Raw genomic sequence first — 20,419 nt, 5'->3', positions numbered from 1 at the left:
GAGATAATTTTTAAGTGCTAAAACCTTGTAATAATTGTTCACACCTATAAGTGTGATAAATTCTATAACTAAGCACCAACACCATATGAAAATCTGAGAATTCTGTTTGGGATAATTTAAGAAATGTGTAGTATATGCTTAGTTATACTTAGTACAGCTTAGTTCCACAATGCTGGTGCTTCCTTTATAAATAATTTTATATTCTTCTTTCTGATATAATTCTCCATGCTACAACTAACTCATGTCTGTAAAAAGTAACACCAGATGAGAAAATTCTATCTTAAATTCTTTGTTGGTTGATCCCAGTAGTATAGATTTCTGCCTTCTATTCAAAATCCAGTTCTGCGTCCTTTTCTCCAGATATGAACCTGCGAGTCTTTGATTCTTTTCATTCAAACCTATGGATAAGCATAAGTGGTCTGTTAACAGGCCTTTGCGTTCCTTTTTTTAAAATTTCATTGCATTTATATCATTGACCTTTGCTTCAAAAAGCATTCAGCAGTCTTTAACAGAGGGAGACCATGAAAGGGGGTGTTGTAAAGGCTATTCTATGAAGGAAGTCACACAGGGAAAGCTTTATATTTGCTGAGTGCTTTAATTCTTATACATGCAGAACTTGGCCATGGGCCATGAGTCATGGGATGGAAAAGCTCTGCTAGTGCAGCCTCGCAACCAAACTTTCCTACTCCCTTCTGTAGATTTTAAAAAGAGAAAAAAAGCACCTCCTTTCCTGTTGTTTTAAAATCTACCCAGGAAAAGTGAAGCCTGGTATCTAGGCTAGTCAGCCAGTTTATCAAGATTCAAAAAGCCACTCAAGGATTTTATTTTTTTAATTAGCAACTAAGGATCATATTCTCCAGGGAGAAAGATCCCTGCTTAAATCAGTCTTTTAGTGCTCAGAGCAGAATTATGGAGGGAAAGTCTACTTACAGGAATAGCAACTACTTTGAGAGCACTGGTTATATTGTGGTTGTGAGATGTTATTAAGTGATTAGGCATTCCGAGATAATACTATTTTCTTGTAGCTGGTGGGTTGGGCAAACTCTGTCATTAAAAGTAACTATTTATTCTTCTCTCTACCAAATAATCTAATGTCTATAGAGAAATGAGGACAAAGCATATTTTTATTAACACTTTAAAAGCCTTGGAAATTGGTGAATGAACGTTGTTAGACATTCTTTGAAAGATACATTATATCCTTGATAATTTTCTGACAGTATAGCGAGACTTAAATGGACTCGTTGTTTATTGTGGCCATAAGATATTCTTGAACTTCATATTTAATGAATACAGATTTACTTTGCTAGATCTTTACATACCTTGAGGTATTCTTGTGTAAGACTGTGTATATTTGTGTGTGTGTGGTGGGGCGGGAGGTTCTTTTGTTTTCTTTTTTGCAAAGTTACTTAAGAGATATGCTTGGTAATGTAAATTTCTGTTGCATATTTAAAATCAATGCTCATCTTCTATACTATGATCAGTACAAATTTTAATTAAGCTTTAACTAAGCATCAAAATATTTGGGCTTGAGTCTCTGAGAACCTTAGACTTTGCTAGGCTGCATTTTCTATTCGAGCAGTTAAGAACTCCCAGCTTTTGTCAAGGAAGCCCTGAAATTTACTAACAGTGAAAAAAGAGACCGGAGCTTATTCTGGGCAAGGCAGAAACAGTTCAGTGGGCTCAGAACCTAAATAAATGGTGAATTGTGGTGTCTTTAAAATGAAGCTGGATCTATAGAATGAAGAATCTATCGACTCTGTAGAATGAAGCTAGATACCCAAGTAGGTCTCAAATTATTTGGCAGGCAAATTTCTTGTACAAATTTAGAGTCAAACTTAGGGAGAGGTACGTAACATGGTACAGAGGTTGTAGTGTGGCTTTGTATAAAGAAACCTGACTTGCTAGGTGTGGGCAATACCTTTAACATCTCTGAATTCCCACAATAGTAAAATGAGGATTATGACTTCCACCTAACAGGCTTATTTTAAGGATTAGAGAGAATATATATTTATTGACATAGGCCCTCAATAAATGATGGCTCATTGTTTTTATCATCGTCATCATCACTTCTGCTTTCAGATACCTCCAATTTACATTTTCTGTGTAATTGTTTGTTAGTCAAGAAATTGCTTAAACTAATACACTAGACAGCTTTAAGATAGGAATACAGAGTTTGATAGGTGACTTCTCAGGATACAAGGCTTTGAGATATGTACAGTATAGATTATTTACATAAGCCTGGCTTTTTTTCCCCTCTAGACTGGCTTTGTTTGAGTAAAGCCCTAAAAATATCCCATGTGGAACTGTTTTTCTAATTTTCTACTCCTTTCTGGCATACCCTTGGATAGTGCAGAGAATCTTAAGTGGCAGAGAGAAGTAAACTTTAACTCTAGTTACTCAAAATAGTTTTTAGGAGTAGAGGGCAAAAGCCTCATTATTTAGCCCAGGGGATGCTGGTGAACAGAGAAGCACATCTCAAATAATCCTTAGGTTTGTATACCACAAGCAGAATACACATGGTTGAAAGTTCCTTTACTTCCATTCTGCAAAGTTCAACCCAGAGTTCCAATAACTCTCAAATTTAGAGCTTCTATTTTTATTACAGAAATAGGAATATGGGAAGTAGTAAGGAATTACTTTAACTGGTATGTGTAAGAGCTGTGTAAGTATTAACAATTTTAGCTTGGGCTCCTGAACTAAAATCAACAACCCCATAGGGGCTCATTATTGGGAGCTGAATCTCTAAAAAATAATAATAATAATTGAAGAGAAGTTCTATCTTATATTGTCTCACATCCAATATGACTGTGCCAAAAGCTACTCAGATGAAGTCTAAAAATTTGAGGTTCAGTATGAGCAACTGAAGAAGAGTCACATTGTTTGAAAAAAGGGAAAGTACTTTAGGTGTTCTGAGAACCCTAGTGATTGGTGTAGCCTTTCATTTTTCTTTTTCCCTCCCAGTGCTTAACTCTAAAATTCAGTTTATGTATTTATTGAGCATTTATTTATCAAGCATATATTAAGTGCTTACGACAAACTGGTACTATGCTAGAGTCTGAGGATACCAAGATGGCTAAGATGTGGTCCCTGGATTCAGGAAACTCACCAAGTAAGATGTATGAAATGAAAATAGTTATAGTACATTATCCCTAAGCTTGTGCTAGGTCTTGAGGACAATAAAAAAAAACCACAACATTTGGCCTTCCTCAGATCTTTAACAGTCTAGTTAGAGAAGCAAGGCTTGCATATATGGAAGAATACAGAACAGATCATAATTAAGATTAAAATGTATGGTATAGATGTGAAGTCAAGAAGCTAAGAGATCTCTTCAGACCAGTCAGGGAAAAGTTTGATGGAAAAAGATGAGCCTGAAAGCAGGAGAATTTTTGACAGGTGAAGAGGAGGAAGGCCATTCTAAGAGGGAGGATTGTAGAAGAAATAATAACACTAAGAGAAAGGAAAATTGACAGAAATTGGTGATATATTGGATATGAATCAGTGACTGTAAGAGCATGGAGTAGAGGTAGAGGAGTTGAAAATCACAGCAAAGGTTTACGTTTACTGATTGGAGAGAGAGGGTATTGTTGATGTAATGGACATCTAAGAAAAGAAAATAGATTAACAGGAAGAGTTGGGTTACTAAACAAAATATTTTTCTTACTTTAGATTTTTAGTCTTTTTGAGTCGACAATCTAGAATTTTTATATGAATTTAATCCAGAAAGCAACAGAGGTCTCCACTATAGTCATATTTACTTAATTGTAAATTCTAGTTTAATTACCAGAAATATTATTTCAAAAGAGCCTGGACCTAAAGTAGAAAATTATATCAAGTTTGCAGCATCTAAATGGATATTAGCTTTCACATTCATTAAGATCTTAGTATTCATATTCTTCAGCCGGAAGCTAGGTTGGATGAAGGCTAGGTGGTGCTTCTTCTCTTCCCCAGATTGGGCAGGGTGGCTGCTGATGGAACTGTGGAATGATCCAGGAATGAGATGTAGAAGTGGTACCAGTTCCGTGCCCCAGTGCTTAGTAAACAAAGATTTGTAAGCACTGGGAACTTACATTCTCCAAGGCTCCTTTATCGTTTATTTTAAACTACCCAAGTGCAGAGGATTAAATTGTCACAAATGATTAATGTTAGTACCATGTTAATTGAATTTATATAGTTGTAAAGTTGTTCAACTTCCAATTAAAAACAAAGATCCTTCAATAATTCTAGTTACCAGAATCTAGGTAAAACTGTTTCTACATTAAGATCATGTATGATGGAATGTTAGGCAACAAAATTTTAAGCTGATTTACTTTTGTTCATTGTCTTTGCTTTTATTTGCAGTTCTGGGAAATGCCAGTGTAAATTGGGTGTCACCGGCTCTACATGTGATCGATGCCAAGATGGATATTATGACTTTAGTAAGAATGGCTGCTTGCCCTGCCAGTGCAATAATCGGTCTGCCAGTTGTGATGCCCTCACAGGTACGCACTTTCCTTAACTTTGTTATGTAATTAGTCCATTGTTCTTTTCATTTTGAAGTCCTTCATCTTGAGGTTGATTCTTCCCAAATAGTTTGTAGGGGTCTTTCTCTTCTAAGTAGGGCATAATAGGTTATATAGCAAGCCAAACTCCTGCTACAACAACTTGAGAAAAAATACATAAAGTTCAAAAATCATGTTGAACTAAATGAACTAAAATTCCAGAAAGAATAGAACTCTTCCTAAGTAAGCTGATGATCACCAGCTATTTTCTTTCCAGATTCTGGGCACAGGTTAGGAGCAGGCTTGGCCCAAGCAAAGGAATTCTTCTTGAGGAAAGAGACACAGAAAGAGATTTTGTCAGTCGTTTGAGGCTTGCATGAAGGACTGGAAACTGGGGGAGCCCTAAACACAAGACCAGTTTTCCCATAGAACATTAGCTGACTGTGCAGGAGGTGGGAGGCTGGCCCAAAAGCTATGAAGAAATCTCTCAGTCTGGTGGTGCTGGGAAGACAAAATCTCTTTAGAGAAGGGCTGCTACAACATATGACCATGTCTCTGGAGACATTGCCAGGTTCTGAAGGTACGCGGAGTGGCACCTAGGCTCAAGCCACCAAAGGGCAGTACTGAATCTGTTGCAGTCTTTCAGGGCTGAGGAGATGCGGGCCTGCTAGGCTCTCAGTCAAAAGCCTAGAGCGCCACAACCAAGAGACAGAGACGAGCCATAGGTGAGCTGACTGTACTAAAACTGCAGTCCGTCCTCAACCCATCTCAATTTCTAACTGCATTTAATGATCCTCTCATCATAGCTGCCTAGCAGGAGAAAGGGAAGTCCTCTGTGGTTCTTTTATACATTGTGTCTGGCATACAATCAAAAATACTAGACAATGCTGAGGTAGGAAAATGTGACCATTAATAAAGAGGAAAAGTAAACAATAGAAGCAGACCCAGAGATAATCCAGATGTTAGAATTAGCAAACAATGCCTTTAAAATAACTAATATTAATATTTTAAGAAAATAGAGAAAAACTAGACAATACGTGAAAAGAGGCAAAATTTCAAGAGAATTGGAATCTATAAAAAAATCAAAAGGATAATCTGGAACTGAAAAATACAACATCTGAAATTAATAACTCATTGCATGGGTTTAACAGCAGATTGTACATACTGAAGACAAAGTTAGTAGACTTGAATACAGCTCAGTTAAAAATATCCAAACTGAGGCACAGAGAAAAAAATGCAATGGGAAGAACAGAGCAGGAAACGCATATGGGACACAGCCAAAAGGTCTAACATAAATGTAATTGGAAACTCAGAAAGAAAGGAGAGAGATGTGGAGGCAGAAGCAATATCTGAAGAGATAATGGCCAAGAATTTTCCAAATTGATGAAAGACATCAACCCACAGATTTAGAAAGTTCGGCAAACCCTGGGCATTATAAAAACAAAGGAAGACACATCTAGGCAAACTACTGAAAACGAAAGACAATTAACTTTTCTGTTCTTCAGTTTTCCTAAATGTAAGGATTACAGATACTTTCTTGGAAATTTTTTTTCCCAACAAAAAAATCAGGACACATTAATCTGACAAGTATAAGTGTTTTTATGAGGACAGGGTAGCAATTTGAAATTTAAAGTACCCTGGAAAAATCTTTATTGAAAACTTATTCTTCGTTCTACTCCTCTGCTCTATGGTGAAACAAACTGATTTAGAAGAATTTTTTTTCTATTATGTGATCTGTTACCTGCCTACCTACCAGTTCTGTCTTGTGTTATTCTCTTGGTGTTTTTTTTTTTTTTTTTTTTTTTAGCTGTCTATGATCCGGTCATACTGGCTTCTATTCCTCCAAACAAGCTATGTTCCCTTGTATCAAGGTTCTCATACATGATCTTTCCTCTGCCTAGAATGTTTTTTCTAGTATACCTCTACCCCTACGCCTGGCCCCTTTCCTTTATTAGATCATATTCTTCCTGCAGGCCTTTAATTAAAGGTTACTTCATTAGAACACAGTTCCTGATGCTCCAGGCTAAATGATGATTCCCAGTTATATACTCTCCTATACATGTGTATTTTTTTCATAGCACTCATCGCAGCTTGTAATTATAGATTTACTTGTGATTGAGTCATATGGCTTACTCACCACATTGTAAGTTCCATGAGGACAGGAGCAATATCAGTTTTCTTCACCATGGTACACACTCTCTAGCATGGAGCTTGGCAACGTAGTAAGTACTCATTAAATGTTTGTTGAGTAAATGAACAAATGAATGGAAAAACATACAGAAGGAAGGTGAATTTCAATCTTGGGTAATGACAGGAATGCTTCATCATACTGAGTTGATTTAAATTGCTCTCTAGATCTTTTATGGTACCAGACAGCAGTCTACAGTGCTGGTTCTCACTTCTGATTTTCCTTGCAGCAGTAAGGGAGCTCTCATTAACGTGAAGTAAATCCCAACCTGTCCTGCTCTGGGGATAATTTAAGGCAAAAGAAACCCTTTTCACGATTACAACTTCTAAAAGCAGCCAGTAATAAGAGAAATACACAGTTTCTCTTTCTGGAAACATAATGAAAGTGGAATCCAACGTGACGGATTGCAAATACTTGATTTAAAACTGCAGGCTTCACGTAAAATCAATCTTTCCTTCTGTCTCAAATGAGATTTTTTCAACAGTGCTGTGATACGGTTGCCCTCTGGTGGCCACTTAACAATGTTTTCGCAGTCCTTATTTTTTCTCACCTCTAGTCTTTTACCTGTGTTTTAGATTGAAGTAGATTTTTAAAGTAACCTTTTTGTGATAAAATATGTTAGGAAAAAACACTTTGGAAAGCAATTTGATGCTGTGTATCGAAAGTCTTAAAAATACTTCCTTGATCCAATAATTCTGTTTCCAGGAATCTATTCTGAGGAAATAATTCTAAATTCATAAAAAGCTTTATGTTCAAGGATGCTCACCAAGGTGGTGGTTATAATTCTAAAAAATTAGACAACACTATTTCTAACACCAGAGAATGAAGCAAATTATGTTCTCTAGGCAATACATGTTTAAGAGACAGAAAGTGAAATTTTGACTTTACCTTGTGCAAGTTACTTATCTTGCTTTTCTCCTAGAAATTTGGGATAATAATAGTAACTGCCTGATGGGTTGTGAAGATTTAATGCAATATATTTATAAAGTGCTTAATGCAGTGCCTGGCTCGTTATAAGCAATCAATAATTGGCAACTATTATTATGTTGTCGTTAAAATATTTTAAAGAATAATATATCCCAACATGAGAAAGTGAAAGAAGCAGGATATAAAATGACATGTGCCATATGTTTAGACTATTTGAAAAGCAAAACCCAAACCTCTACATATAAGGAAAGATTTCGAGGAAAAGTATTCAAAATCTCAATGACAGATTTCTTAGGGTGATTTTTTTTCTTTCTTTCTACTCCTGTATTTTTCTAGATTTTCTTTATTGAACACATATTTCCCTTAAAGTGGAGGTAAGGGGGACTGTTATTTTTTAAACTAGAACTTTATGTTCATATAGTGTACTTCTTTCTAAGAATTCTAGGCACCTTCTTGTATTCATCAGGTGAGTAATGTCGCATGGTGAGTAACAACCTCAGCTGCTTGACTGAGTTGACCACTCTTTCACTCCTCGATGACTTTCTTCACTTTAGGATGTCACATACTTTCCTGGTTGGTTTGGGTTTTTTCCTTTTTTTTCCTCAGTCAGCTCTGCTAGATCTTCCTCTGTTCAACTGTAAGCACTGGAGTGCCTCAGAGCTCAGTCCTTGACATGTTTGTCTTCTCCATTTATACTCTCTCTAAGTGATCTCACTCTGTTCCCTGAATTTAATTTAAATGCCAGCTATACATGTGCTGATTACCAGATTTACATTTCTCCCTTGATCTTCACACTCAAAGATCCAACAGCGCCCTTGACATCTTCTTTTGATGATGTCACACATCCAAAACAGCTCTTTATTTTACCCTATAAGCCAAGACTGCTTTACTCCTAGTGTTCATTTCAGTAACTGGCGCCATTCACCCAGTTGCCTAGCCCAGTAGCTTAGGAGTCATATTTGATTCCTTTCTTTTCCTTACTGCAAGTATCTAATCCATCAGCAAGTTCTGTCAGCCTGACATTCAACATACACCCTAAATCTGACCACTCTTCATGATCTTCTTGCTGTCCTCCTTGTCTAAGCCACTGTCATCTCTCTGAGCCACTTATACACTCTCTCATCTGGTCTCTCTGCCTGTTCTCTCGTGCTCTCATCCTCCAACCCCCACCCCACCACTGTCCAATCTCCACATAATAAACAGAGGGATCTTTTTAAAAACCTGATCGTGTCATTCCTATGCTTAAACCCTCCAATGGCTTCCCGTTCCTCTTGGAATAAAATTCAGACTTCTTTCTATGGCCTACATGACTTTACATTTTTGCCCCTTGCCTTTCTCTCTGACCTTATTTCCTGTTATTGTCTCCCTTGTTCACTTAGGCTAGCTCTCTTTCTGTTTGACAGGTTAAAGTTTGCCTTCTGCCCTGTAGAGAGGACCAGGCATTTCTTCCTACAACAAAGTATCTTGCTGTATTTCTGACAGGTTTATATATAAACTGTGAAATGGCAAAATAAACAAGGAAAAGGCTTTTTACAGGTGGCAATTTATGTTTCAAAGCTTTGTCACTGAATTTGGTTGGAAAGGAGCCCTACATTCTTTTCTTTGACCAGTTATTTTCTTGGTTACCCCTACCAGATTTTTTTGATGCTTAGCCAAGAAGCATGAGATCATCTTCAGGAAACACTCATTCCTTTTTTTTGGATCCACTCCTTTGGCTACCTTTCAGCAAAGAGAATGTGAATTTTAAGGCAGTATTGTTATATTTGGGTGGTTCCAGGCAGAGCATAATGAACCAAGTCAGACTTCAGCTAATTTATGTATATAATTTATCATAAAAGAAAGATCCTCAAATTTTAGATTTTAAAGGGAACCTAGGTCTCATCTAGTTCAGCTTTCTTAATTTATAGATGAGGAAACTAAAGCATAAAGAGAAAATGTTATATTCTATGGAATAGTCTTTCACCCTTTGAAATGTTTACATTACCTTAAATTATTAGCCAAGGCATGGTTATCCCATTTTACAGATTAGAAAAGTGAAACTCAGAGAAACTATTTCCTGAAGGTCGCATAGCTGGTAAGAGGTTCACTGGGGAATGGAACTCAGATCTGGCCTTAAATACCCTACATTTTCCTTATGCTGTGTTGCCTCCCAGAGAGGAGCTATAAGCTGTTAGAAAAGTAAATTCACATTATTAGTTCCTATAGTATATAGATTTTAAAGGTTATGATCCTTATTTTGATTATAAAAATCAGTCTTCAGGTTTCTACATGAAATGTTTTAAAATTGCTTGAGTTCTTGAAATATTTTAAAGCGTGCGTGGTGATATATTTTATAATGTATCCATTTTTCAATCAGAAAAAAATCACGATAATAAAAATAAAAGTGATACATGCACACCATACGAGAGACAATTTGAAAATTAGAGGGATGAAAAACACTGAAAGGACTGTAGCCCCTCACAACTATTGCCAGCATTCTGGTGTGTTTGTCTGCTCTGTCTTTAATTTATTCATTTTCTTTCTCCATAGCTGTGTTCCAGGTGAGTGCTATTTTTAAAGCAATGTAGAGTGATGAGTTTTTAAGAACTGATGAGTTTTATTGTCATACTTATCTTTACTTTTGAGATGACATATTTACCACTTAGGGTTATTTTTTCTCATTGACTCCTCATTGCAGAGTATGGCATAAAACAAACAGAAGTAATAAATCCTTCTCAAAAAAAAAGTTAAATATTCTAATATAAATGGTTTAAGAGAGTAAAATTGTCTTGTGATAAGCACAAAGCAAAGGCTTAAGGTCTTATCTAGAATAATGAAAAGCCCCAAAATAATCAGCATGTAGGCCTAGTAGCATTGTAGGGGCAAAGTATTAAAAATGTATAATATATATATACACACACACATGCACACCCCATTTCCTTTTTTAAAGATTTTATTTTTCCTTTTTCTCCCCAAAGCCCCCCAGGTACATAGTTGTATATTTTTAGTTGTGGGTCCTTCTATTTGTGGCATGAGGGACACCGCCTCAGCATGGCTTGATGAGCGGCCAGGATCCGAACCAGTGAAACCCTGGGCCACTGAAGTGGAGTGCGTGAACCTAACCACTTGGCCATGGGGCTGGCCCCAACACCCCATTTTTTAATAAGAGTAGCAACATGACCTTTTCTTGCCACATTGCAAATGGTGTGTTATTGTCATGCCTCTTGCCCTAAACAACCATATTCTGTTACAGAACTAGTAACTTTTTTGAGGTATTTTTGTATTAAAGTTTAGAACTTTATGAGAACTTTTTTCTTAAAAATTATTTCCATTGGACATTTTTAATAGGGGGAGAGCAGATAGATATTATACACAATGTAGGTTTTGACCTTTCCAACCTGCAGAACACTTTAACATTTAAGATTATTTTATTTTTAGAGCCAAAATCTACAGTTTCTTAGCATGTATTTTTTATCTGCTTTTATTGTCACAAAGATACATAGCTAAAGAGGGATGAAGATATAAGAAGACCTGGAAAGAAATCAGTACCTAAAGTGTTCATCACTGTATGATCATATCCTACTTTGTGATATATATGTGAAAAATATCATTAACACTATCAGGCCTTACCAAATTATATGATTAGAAGTGATGATATTTACATGCAAGTTTGATTGAATTCGAAGTGTTCAGATGTACTTTTGAAGATGTCTTTCCCAATAAGGTCATGAAGTTTTGGGGAATTCTGCTGTAATCACTGAAGAATTGAGATTTGACATGTATGTTAACATAATTTCCATTCTTCGGCTTTTCAAATCTTGCTCCAGTTGTCAGAACATTTTATTTTACAGCCTCATTCTCTCTCCCCCTTTTTGAAAATATTTTACTAGTAAGGAAAAGAAATCAAATGAAACTGTTTACTAATAGTTTCAGCACTGAACTGTATTTAGTTTATCATGTAAAATTTCATTGTCTTCCTAGATTTCTATATGGAGTTTACTCCCTTATTTTTGTGGTAATAGTTCTGAGTGTCCCTTTCAATCTCTGTGCCCCCCAAAGAAGGAATATAAAGTACACTGCACTTTTCCTTTCCTGTTTTCAGACGTTATGCTGCTTCAGTGCCTGCAGAATATCCTTACTAATAGGGTACCAAAGGAGTATTACCACAAAATACGTAACTTTGCTTGCCTCCTTTCTTTTCATTTTCTTTATTAATTAATTGTTTTCATTTTTACTTTGAACTTTTAAATGTAAAATATATGAAGAATAATATAAGAAATACCCATGTACCCACAGCTAGAATGAATAAATATTAACATTTTGATATTTTGCTTAATATTTGTACATATGTGTATATAGTTATATATTTGAAGTAGAAAATTTCAAATAAAGTTGGAGTTCTCTCTTTTTTCTTCCCTAGTTTCATATTTCTCCCTCCCTCCACAGAGACAAGCAGAGCATAAAATGCACCTATACCCTCTCAGTCCACATTTAATTTTTGCTACATATGTATGTATCCATCTGCATAGTGTATTATGTATCTATTTTCTTAGTATTGTGTAGTGCGGTTTTTTAAATTTTGCAAAGTAAGCACTCTCTCTGTGTGTATCATTCTACAATTTACTTTTTTCAACCAATGTTGCTTTTAAGATTTGTATGTGTTTATACAGGTCTAATTCACTTATTTAACTATAGTATCCTAACTATGAAAATAGCACAGTTTTTCTATTCTTTTAATAGATCTTTAGATTGTTTTTATTTTTTCTTTGCAAAGTGCTTTCAGTATGCAGTCAGTCAATCAACAGGGCTTATTGCAACTCTACTCGTGTGCCCCCTGGCCAGTGTAGAAATGTGACAGGGTAGAAACTGAATTCTGTCCAATCCCTACTGGATAACTCTTTCTGGTTACCTCGTAAGATCTTTCGGTTGCAGGTATGATTTATTTAAAGTTACTGTGCTTTCAGAGTAAATCTTTAACTTCTTAAAATAATTTGCTTCTTTTAGGTGCTTGTTTAAACTGCCAGGAAAATAGCAAAGGGGATCACTGTGAAGAATGCAAAGAAGGATTTTATCAGAGTCCTGATGTCACTAAAGGCTGTCTTCGCTGCCCTTGTTCAGCAGTGACATCTACGGGCAGTTGTATCATAAGTAAGGCCTCTCTCTAAATCTTCATTTTTAGAGGAAAAATCAGTGAATCAGTTATCAATGGGTATAAGGTGTGTTGATAAATAAAATTCTAGATGCTGTAGGTGAAAGGAACTTATAAAAGCAGCAAAGGTTTTTCTTTCTAGGAATTTGCAATCAAATCCAAATGTGTATGTGAAATGAGACTTGAGAGAGGGATGAGGAAGATTTTGTTCAAGTCCTATTTTGTTCCCTCTCTCATGACTACAGAGGAAGGAATAAAAAATTTTTGAGTGTCTCTCCGTCACAATTATTCAGATTCCTTATGTGGGCATATTTCTTTTATTCTCTCCCTGAATTGGTTCTCAGATGGCCCCCCTCATTCTCACAATAAATGGGACAGTTAATGACTGAGGTATAGATTATTACTTTGATTCCATATGTCTCCTAAGTTTGGGAGGAGATACTAGGGAGGGTTTGTAAATCTTTTTGAGGACTAGCAGTTGTTTTGCATTTTTAATTGCAGCTTCAGACTGTACTGAATTATATTGGCGTTCTCTCTCTTTTAGACTCGGGTGAATTGGAACCTACATGTGTCCAATGCAAAGATGGTTACACAGGCCAGAACTGCAATAAATGTGAAAACGGCTATTACAATTCTGACAGCATCTGTACAAAGTGCCAGTGTCATGGCCATGTGGACCCAATTAAAACTCCAAAGATTTGCAAACCCGAGAGTGGTGAGTGCATCAACTGTCTCCATAACACCACTGGGTTTTGGTGTGAGAACTGCCTAGAAGGTTATGTTCGAGACCGCGAGGGAAATTGCATCAAGAAAGGTAAAACTTCACCTAAGGTTGTAAATTAGTGTCTAAGCCTAGCAGTGAAAATTTCAGGACACCTACCTTTAGCTCTATAAAACCTTCCAATCCCACCAGAGGAGTTTTCTGGAAATAGATTCTGATAGATGTTTGCCTAAAGAAATTTTCCTCCGTTCCTGCTGCTCTCCTGATACTCCAGTCAACTCCAGAAATTTGAGGACCGAGACAAAGTCATTGCAGTGTTCTCATGTTTTCTCTTGATTTATTTTTATTTTTATGTTAATAATTTAAAAGTCCTATCATTTCTTTTATCCTTTGCTTCCTGTATTCTCATCACTTCCAGTGATCATCACAGGTCTTTTTAAGTAGGGACCCATAATCTGGTTAGAAGTCCCAAATGAGAAACAAGAGTTCATTCTAGCATCTGTCCTAACTTTGGGGCTAGGTTTTCCCATGTGTGATGGAAGAAATAGTAATAATCTTCCTTTGATTTTTAAAAGAAAAAGTTATTCCTATGGCAAAGTGTTTCTTAAAGGGATGTTGAGTAAGGGTTTAGATAAAAGTTAGTGATTAGAAATTCAGCATGAGTTAGGGATATTCGGGCCTTATTAGATCACGGGCAGATTAGACCATGCTCTTCTGCAAACCACTCCGATATTCTGACAGATGCTGAGTACTGGGCTGATGGACGCTGAGTCTGTGGCAAGTGTCATCCTTCTGCCGTTTTCTTAATATCCTTGTTCTGTTGTGATCAAGGCTAGAAGACTCAGACTGAACCCTCTCACTAGCCTGGAGAGCCTGTCACTCACTTCTCTTTCCCGTTTGCAGGCATACCTTGTCCATCCTTAGCTGACAGGACTGTGATGATTTTTCTGATTAGTTATTAGGTAATGTAAGACATTCCTCTTTTTAGGATAGATTGATGTGGCTGACTGTGGTGATGAATTATAATGATAATAGTAATCTTTTTATTGAGTGCCTACTATGTGTCAAGCACTGTAAACATTAAATATGATAATGTTGTATCATACATTATCTCATTTAATCCTTCCCAAGAACTCTGCAAACTAGACATTATTATTCCCATTTTACAGATGAGGAACCTCAGTTTGAAAAAGATTGACTTACTTTTCTATAGCTACACAGTTCTACTAGATTCCAAGCCTTTGGTATTTCCACTGAGCTATGCTACATTAGAGATACAAAGCATAGTATCTTAGTTATAAAATAACTAGTACACAAAACAAGAATTACTACACATGCAATTAAAGGAAGCTGTTTTCCCTCTTGGCTGAATCAACTTTCCACGTTTAAATTGTGTTTTTCAGAAGTAACTATGAATGCGATTTTTCCTATTTTGTTTTTGCCTCCTTTGAAGAGAATTTTATGAAATGTCATCAGACATACTGAACTTATTTTAGTTCAAATGATTGTCATCTATCCCTGTCACTTTTAACCGAGTGATTTAGAATTCAGTAGTGACATATTTACTGCCTTTGCAGGAATTTGTATGAATCTATCCAGGAGTAAAAAAGGATGGAAAACTCCAACATTAGAATTCTCCCAAAGATTTTAGTATAGCTGTATATATTTTGGAGAACAGCCATGGATGTAATAATCTAGCTTTCTAGACCCTGATTCTTTTCACTATATTTCTTTAAAAATTATTTTTAACTTGCATTACCGTAAAGCAGACTATCATGTCAACATCCCATATCAACTTCCACTCCCATGTGTATTTCTTTTATTGTTTCTTAAAACTAGATAATTTTGTCTTTTACATTTCATTCTCTGTTTTTATTTTCAGAAGTTATTGTTCCAACACCTGAAGGTTCTACCATTTTGGTTTCCAATGCCTCTTTGACCACATCAGTGCCCACCCCTGTTATAAATAGTACATTTACCCCTACAACCCTGCAGACTATCTTTTCAGTAAGCTCTGCTGAAAACAGCACGTCAGCTTTAGCTGATGTATCATGGACCCAATTTAACATCATCATTTTGACAGTCATCATCATTGTGGTGGTGCTGCTGATGGGATTTGTGGGAGCTGTATATATGTACCGGGAGTACCAAAACCGGAAACTCAATGCTCCCTTTTGGACCATCGAGCTGAAAGAAGACAATATCAGTTTCAGCAGCTACCATGACAGCATTCCCAATGCAGATGTGTCAGGATTGTTGGAAGATGATGGCAACGAAGTGGCTCCCAATGGGCAACTGACCCTGACGACACCCATGCATAACTACAAAGCCTAAGGAGCTAGAACTCTTCTCCTGGATTGTTAGACCACAGCGCTTACTAAGACAGCAACAGCCCCTGGGCCAAAAAAAGCCTGGGTAGCATTTGCTGAGAAAGCAAAGGCGTATAGTGCATCTGAAATTTCAGGTACAAATGTGTAATGCACTTAGCCTATTACTCTTAGTTTTCCCGTGAAGATCTGAAGTAGTCACTGTCAATAAGGACTTGAAGTAAAGTATATTTTTGTACCAAACCACATGGGAGTATAGAAAGGCTCAACCCCATAGTGCAGCCCAAATCCACTTGACCTCGGGTTAGACTCCTGGGGAAGTGTTCACCAAACCAGTGGAAACAGGATGATGGATGTGGAGGGGGAAAGGACTGCCAGAAGACTTCATCTCCATTCCTGAAACACATTTTTTTAAAGGGTCAGGCATGATATTCATTTTACTCTACTAAAAGACATCATTGAGGAGAAGCTGATGTCTGGGCTGTATCACAATAAATAATCTTTAGTGTTTCTAGAATAAGGACAGAAAGGTCTAAGAAGATCTTTAGAAGGATTTGATTTTTCCTTCCAGAATTCTTACTCAATATGGGATTAAAGCACAGGATAAGCTTCTAATGGTAAAGAGAAGAGGGCAACATTTGGAAGCAGGAAGCTGGTGGTCCTCCTTAGGGTCTCAGTGTAAATGATAAATTGTCTAAAAACAGGAAATTTTCCTGCCTCTAGAGAAATAAGGTGTATATAGTTAATGTAGCATATCTGGTCAACATTGTATTTGTATCTATTTGTAAAAAAAAAATCATGTCATATTTTATCATCTAGAATTATTTGTACAGCAGTTAATGGCATTGTAAAAAGAGAATATGGGGATTGGTTAAAATCCTGTAAAATAGATGACAATATTGCTAGAGCTGGGACTCTGGTGAGCATCCGTCATTTTTAGTCCCTCTTTGGACGTTGTTGAAATTTATAAGGGGTTGAATGTTTCTAATCTTTCTTTCCGTTTCTCAATGTAAAAGTAGAGTGATATGTTCTTTGACTTACTATAGATTCAAGCAATAGATTTTGAAGTCAACGATCGTTAAGCTGGGACACAGGCTGTGCTTTCCAAACTACTCACCTAATTAGACATTAGCCACTCTATACATTTTACATAGATTAATGTAGAACATATCCTCATTAAAAAGTGGTTTTTTTAAATGTAAAAGATAGTCTTCCAAAGGAATTAGAAATATTTTAGTTCCAAAAGAAAACCCATCATATCACTTGGGATCCCCTTTCATGCCTGTGAAATATTTATATCCTCCCTCTCCCTCCTAAGAAATGCTTCCTACCTGTGACATCGCCCCTCACTCATGCGCCGCGAGGTGTGTGCCATCTCTGTGCAGTGCTACAGTTCTCCTGTTTCTGCTCGTCTGGCTGGAGGGTGCTCTGTGGTTGAGTAAGGAGAGGTAGTCCTTGCTTAGAGACACAGTTTTTTCCTAGGGGCCATTTACTGTTGTTCTCATCTGTTAGGATATTGACAGATTGTGGACTAAGCAAGCCAGGAAAAGCAGCTAGAAGTCACATATACATCTTGATTAGGAGGAACAGCAAACTTTCAAGTGGTTAGAAAAAAGGCAAAGACCTATTCAATTAGACCTAGGAAATCCAAGTTCACAACTCTTCCTAACTTCCCCAGAGAAAAACCTGGAATTTGGTCATCCCTGTGTAGGAGACCACTAAGTTGTTCTCAGGGTTTGGAGATGATGCACTGGAGGATGTACAGGCAGATAATCTACTTGTGGTAACCTGAAGTGCTCTGAATACTTGGCCATTGCTCATGAGAGTTGGTATTTACATTCATTATATTAGAATTAATTAATGTTTCTATAACCTTTTACAGTTTGCAAAGCATCTTCCCATATGTGTGTCCTTTGTTCCTCACCATAGCCCCCTGAGGAAGTAATTGTTGTCCCCATTTTATAGATGAGGTTAAATGCCTTGTTCAAGGCTATGCAATATGTCATCATTGGGCTTGGAATCAGGATTCCTAATGTCCTGCCAACTGCAGGCCGATAGCCGTGGACTCAAGAAGCCTGCGAGGGCCAGTCCTGTCTGGGTGTTTCTGACTTTTCTAAGTGCACGGTGCAGTCTGGGGCCACATGCCTGTGAAGGGCTTTGTGGAAAGAACACAGGAGGAGTACTCCCTGAAGCCACGACTGGTGATAAGCAAATAAAATACCAGTTTGTGCTTCATTAAAGTGAACTAATCCTTCCAAGCAGGGAGGGCAAACCTCGTCCCCAGCAGCTGCCACGTATGTGTGTACAGACTTTGCACTGCATAATTCCAAGGAATTCTGCAAAGTGGTATACCTGCCTTTCTCCCAGACTACCAGCTCCTCAAAGCCAGGGGTTGAGAGGGTGAGAAATAAACATTTGTTAAACAGAAGTGAACTCAATAGAGAAAGAAGGCGTGTTTGTTGGCGTCTGAGAGCCAAAGCCAAATGGTCCGGATTCTGGCCATGTAGTGATTCCTTGAAGCAGACCTTAAAAGGTATTGCAAAAATTGAATCACAAAGAACGTTTACCTTTCAATACTTATGAACAGTTCCTTGCTTATGTTTTTAATTTTTCCCAATGGAAAAAAAATCAAAGTCTTAATATTTGTTTTAAATAATGTTCTTTAGCATCCCCTCCTTTCTGTTGGTGAAAGTAATTTTGCTCTAAAAGATAAATCAATCGTGAAGTGATGTACCACCTAAATCAGACCAGGAGACTAGTGTGGGGTACATTACACGCCACTCATTCCTCTAAGGCCTCATCCCCATGCCACGGCGTTCTGCCCCAGGAACCCATCAGTCCTTCAGAAAGACTGATATTGGAAGAGTTTTTGTCTAAGGATTATAAGTTTGTTTATTTTCCAGTAAGATAGGATGAGTGTGAATCTTATGGATAAATGACAGATACTGCTATTAAGTGATACGCTTGTCTTCATTAATAAGCCCTTATGCACTTCTGACATGCACATGCTCTAGGTTGTGTTAAGTCTGTCTGTCCTCCCTTGCTTCCCCTCCCTTCCTCCTTCCACCTTCCAGCTCCCAGCAGTCTCCTGTTAGTGGAATTTCTCCATTTATAGAGAAAAATGACAATGAAAACTAGCCATCATTTATACTAAGATCCTGTGGACTTAGTGTGTCACTCTTAAGGATACCTGAATTTTAAGAGAGGAGAACAGAGCTGACGTGGGATGGGACGAGAGATTTTTGGGAGAGGATTTGTAGAAGAGTCGAATTACGTGGCTACTCTCTAGCTCCAATATGCCTGGGAAAATTGGCCTTTAAAGCAATGCTCACTGACCTGCTAGTTCGTTTTGGTCAGCTGAGCGCCTTCAGGGTCTTTGGCCCTCCTCTGCTGCTTTGGAGGCAGAGAGCTACAGCATCCGTCCTTCCTCCTGACAGCCTCTGCTGGGACTGGAGCGTTAGACCTTTCCCTCTGGTCCTCTGTTTTTTGTAGGACACGTGGTGAACATCACACCACTTATCATGAACATTCCCTGGTTCTTATGTTTGAGGTATGTGGATAGCAGTTGAATTTACACATCTCAAGGAAAGCTCTCTGACGAAAGTTTAGAGAAGTAAAAAGCAACCCAACGTAAGCTGTTAGAGCAGGGAAAGCATTTCTGGCCTCATCCATGATGAACCTTTTGGTCTGTTATGATCTTCTTGATAGTAAGGAGTTTGGGAGCTAAAATGAGTTTGGTGTGTGCAGGGGAGAAATGGAAAGTTAATGCAAGTTTTCTCTTTAACCCTGAGCCGGTGACTATGCCAAGGGGAAGAGCAGGAAGGATACACTGATTCATCTAAAGAAGTCAATAGCAAATGGACTAAAGGTTATGGATCATGAAAATGTCAGTGGTTGAATGATGCTTTTTCAAAGGCAGGTGGGAATCTTTCTTACTTGTTCCTTATGCGTACATGGTAACTGTGACAGCAGCCCTGGAATGTCAGCCAGGGCTTCAGATCTCAGTCCAAAAGCTAAATGATTTAAAGTTAAGTTTTAATACTAGGCACAAGCACTCTGTAATACGTTAAATTTCAGCCCAAGCAATTAGGAAATGTTTCTGAAACATTAGACTTATATTTATGTCACTAAAATTCTAACGCAAATTTTAAAACCGTGTCTCATACATATGCTGTACTAGGCTTCCTGATGCATTTCTAAATTTGTGTATGATTTGAATATATGAAAGAATTTATACAAGAGTGTTATTTAAAATTATTAAAAATAAATGTATATAATTTGTACCTATTGTAGATTTGTTGTTTTACTTTTTTATGTGGTCAGAGTTGTTGGAAGCCTTTTAATATATGTCACAGATCATTTATTTTCAAACCACTTCATCAAAATCTTTGACCCCTTCATTTATTGACTGTGCTTTTCACTTTAAGAAGTTCCTTTAAAGAAAGTTTTCCACTTAGGAAAAACAAATGCCGCATGAAGAAGATTCCCCCTATTAGAACAAAACAAAATAAAACACCCTGAGAAGAAAGCATATATTAACATATATTCTCGTCTGTGCTTTTGCTTGTCCCCATTGGAAATCCACTGAGATGTCCAGGAAAATGTTATAGAAAAAACTTGCTCCTTTCGGATTTCTTTTTCATACATATA

General features: G+C 37.2%; 1 protein-coding gene across 1 annotated transcript in view; it reads left to right on the top strand.

Moving 5' to 3' along the window:
* The window catches only part of MEGF9 (multiple EGF like domains 9), an 81,934-nt gene extending 61,882 nt beyond the window's left edge, over nt 1–20,052 (top strand). The window contains exons 3-6 of the mRNA XM_070596098.1: nt 4,339–4,478; nt 12,577–12,720; nt 13,266–13,535; nt 15,325–20,052. Of these exons, the coding sequence (XP_070452199.1) occupies nt 4,339–4,478; nt 12,577–12,720; nt 13,266–13,535; nt 15,325–15,776 (1,006 nt within the window). The 3' untranslated portion in view covers nt 15,777–20,052. The remainder of the gene's footprint in view (nt 1–4,338; nt 4,479–12,576; nt 12,721–13,265; nt 13,536–15,324) is intronic.
* Nucleotides 20,053–20,419: the final 367 nt, after the last annotated feature.

Source organism: Equus przewalskii, chromosome 26, assembly GCF_037783145.1.
Source record: "Equus przewalskii isolate Varuska chromosome 26, EquPr2, whole genome shotgun sequence".
Lineage (NCBI taxonomy): Eukaryota > Metazoa > Chordata > Mammalia > Perissodactyla > Equidae > Equus > Equus przewalskii.
The sequence above is the reverse complement of the archived record's forward strand: the minus strand, read 5'-3'. Positions and strand labels throughout refer to the sequence as shown.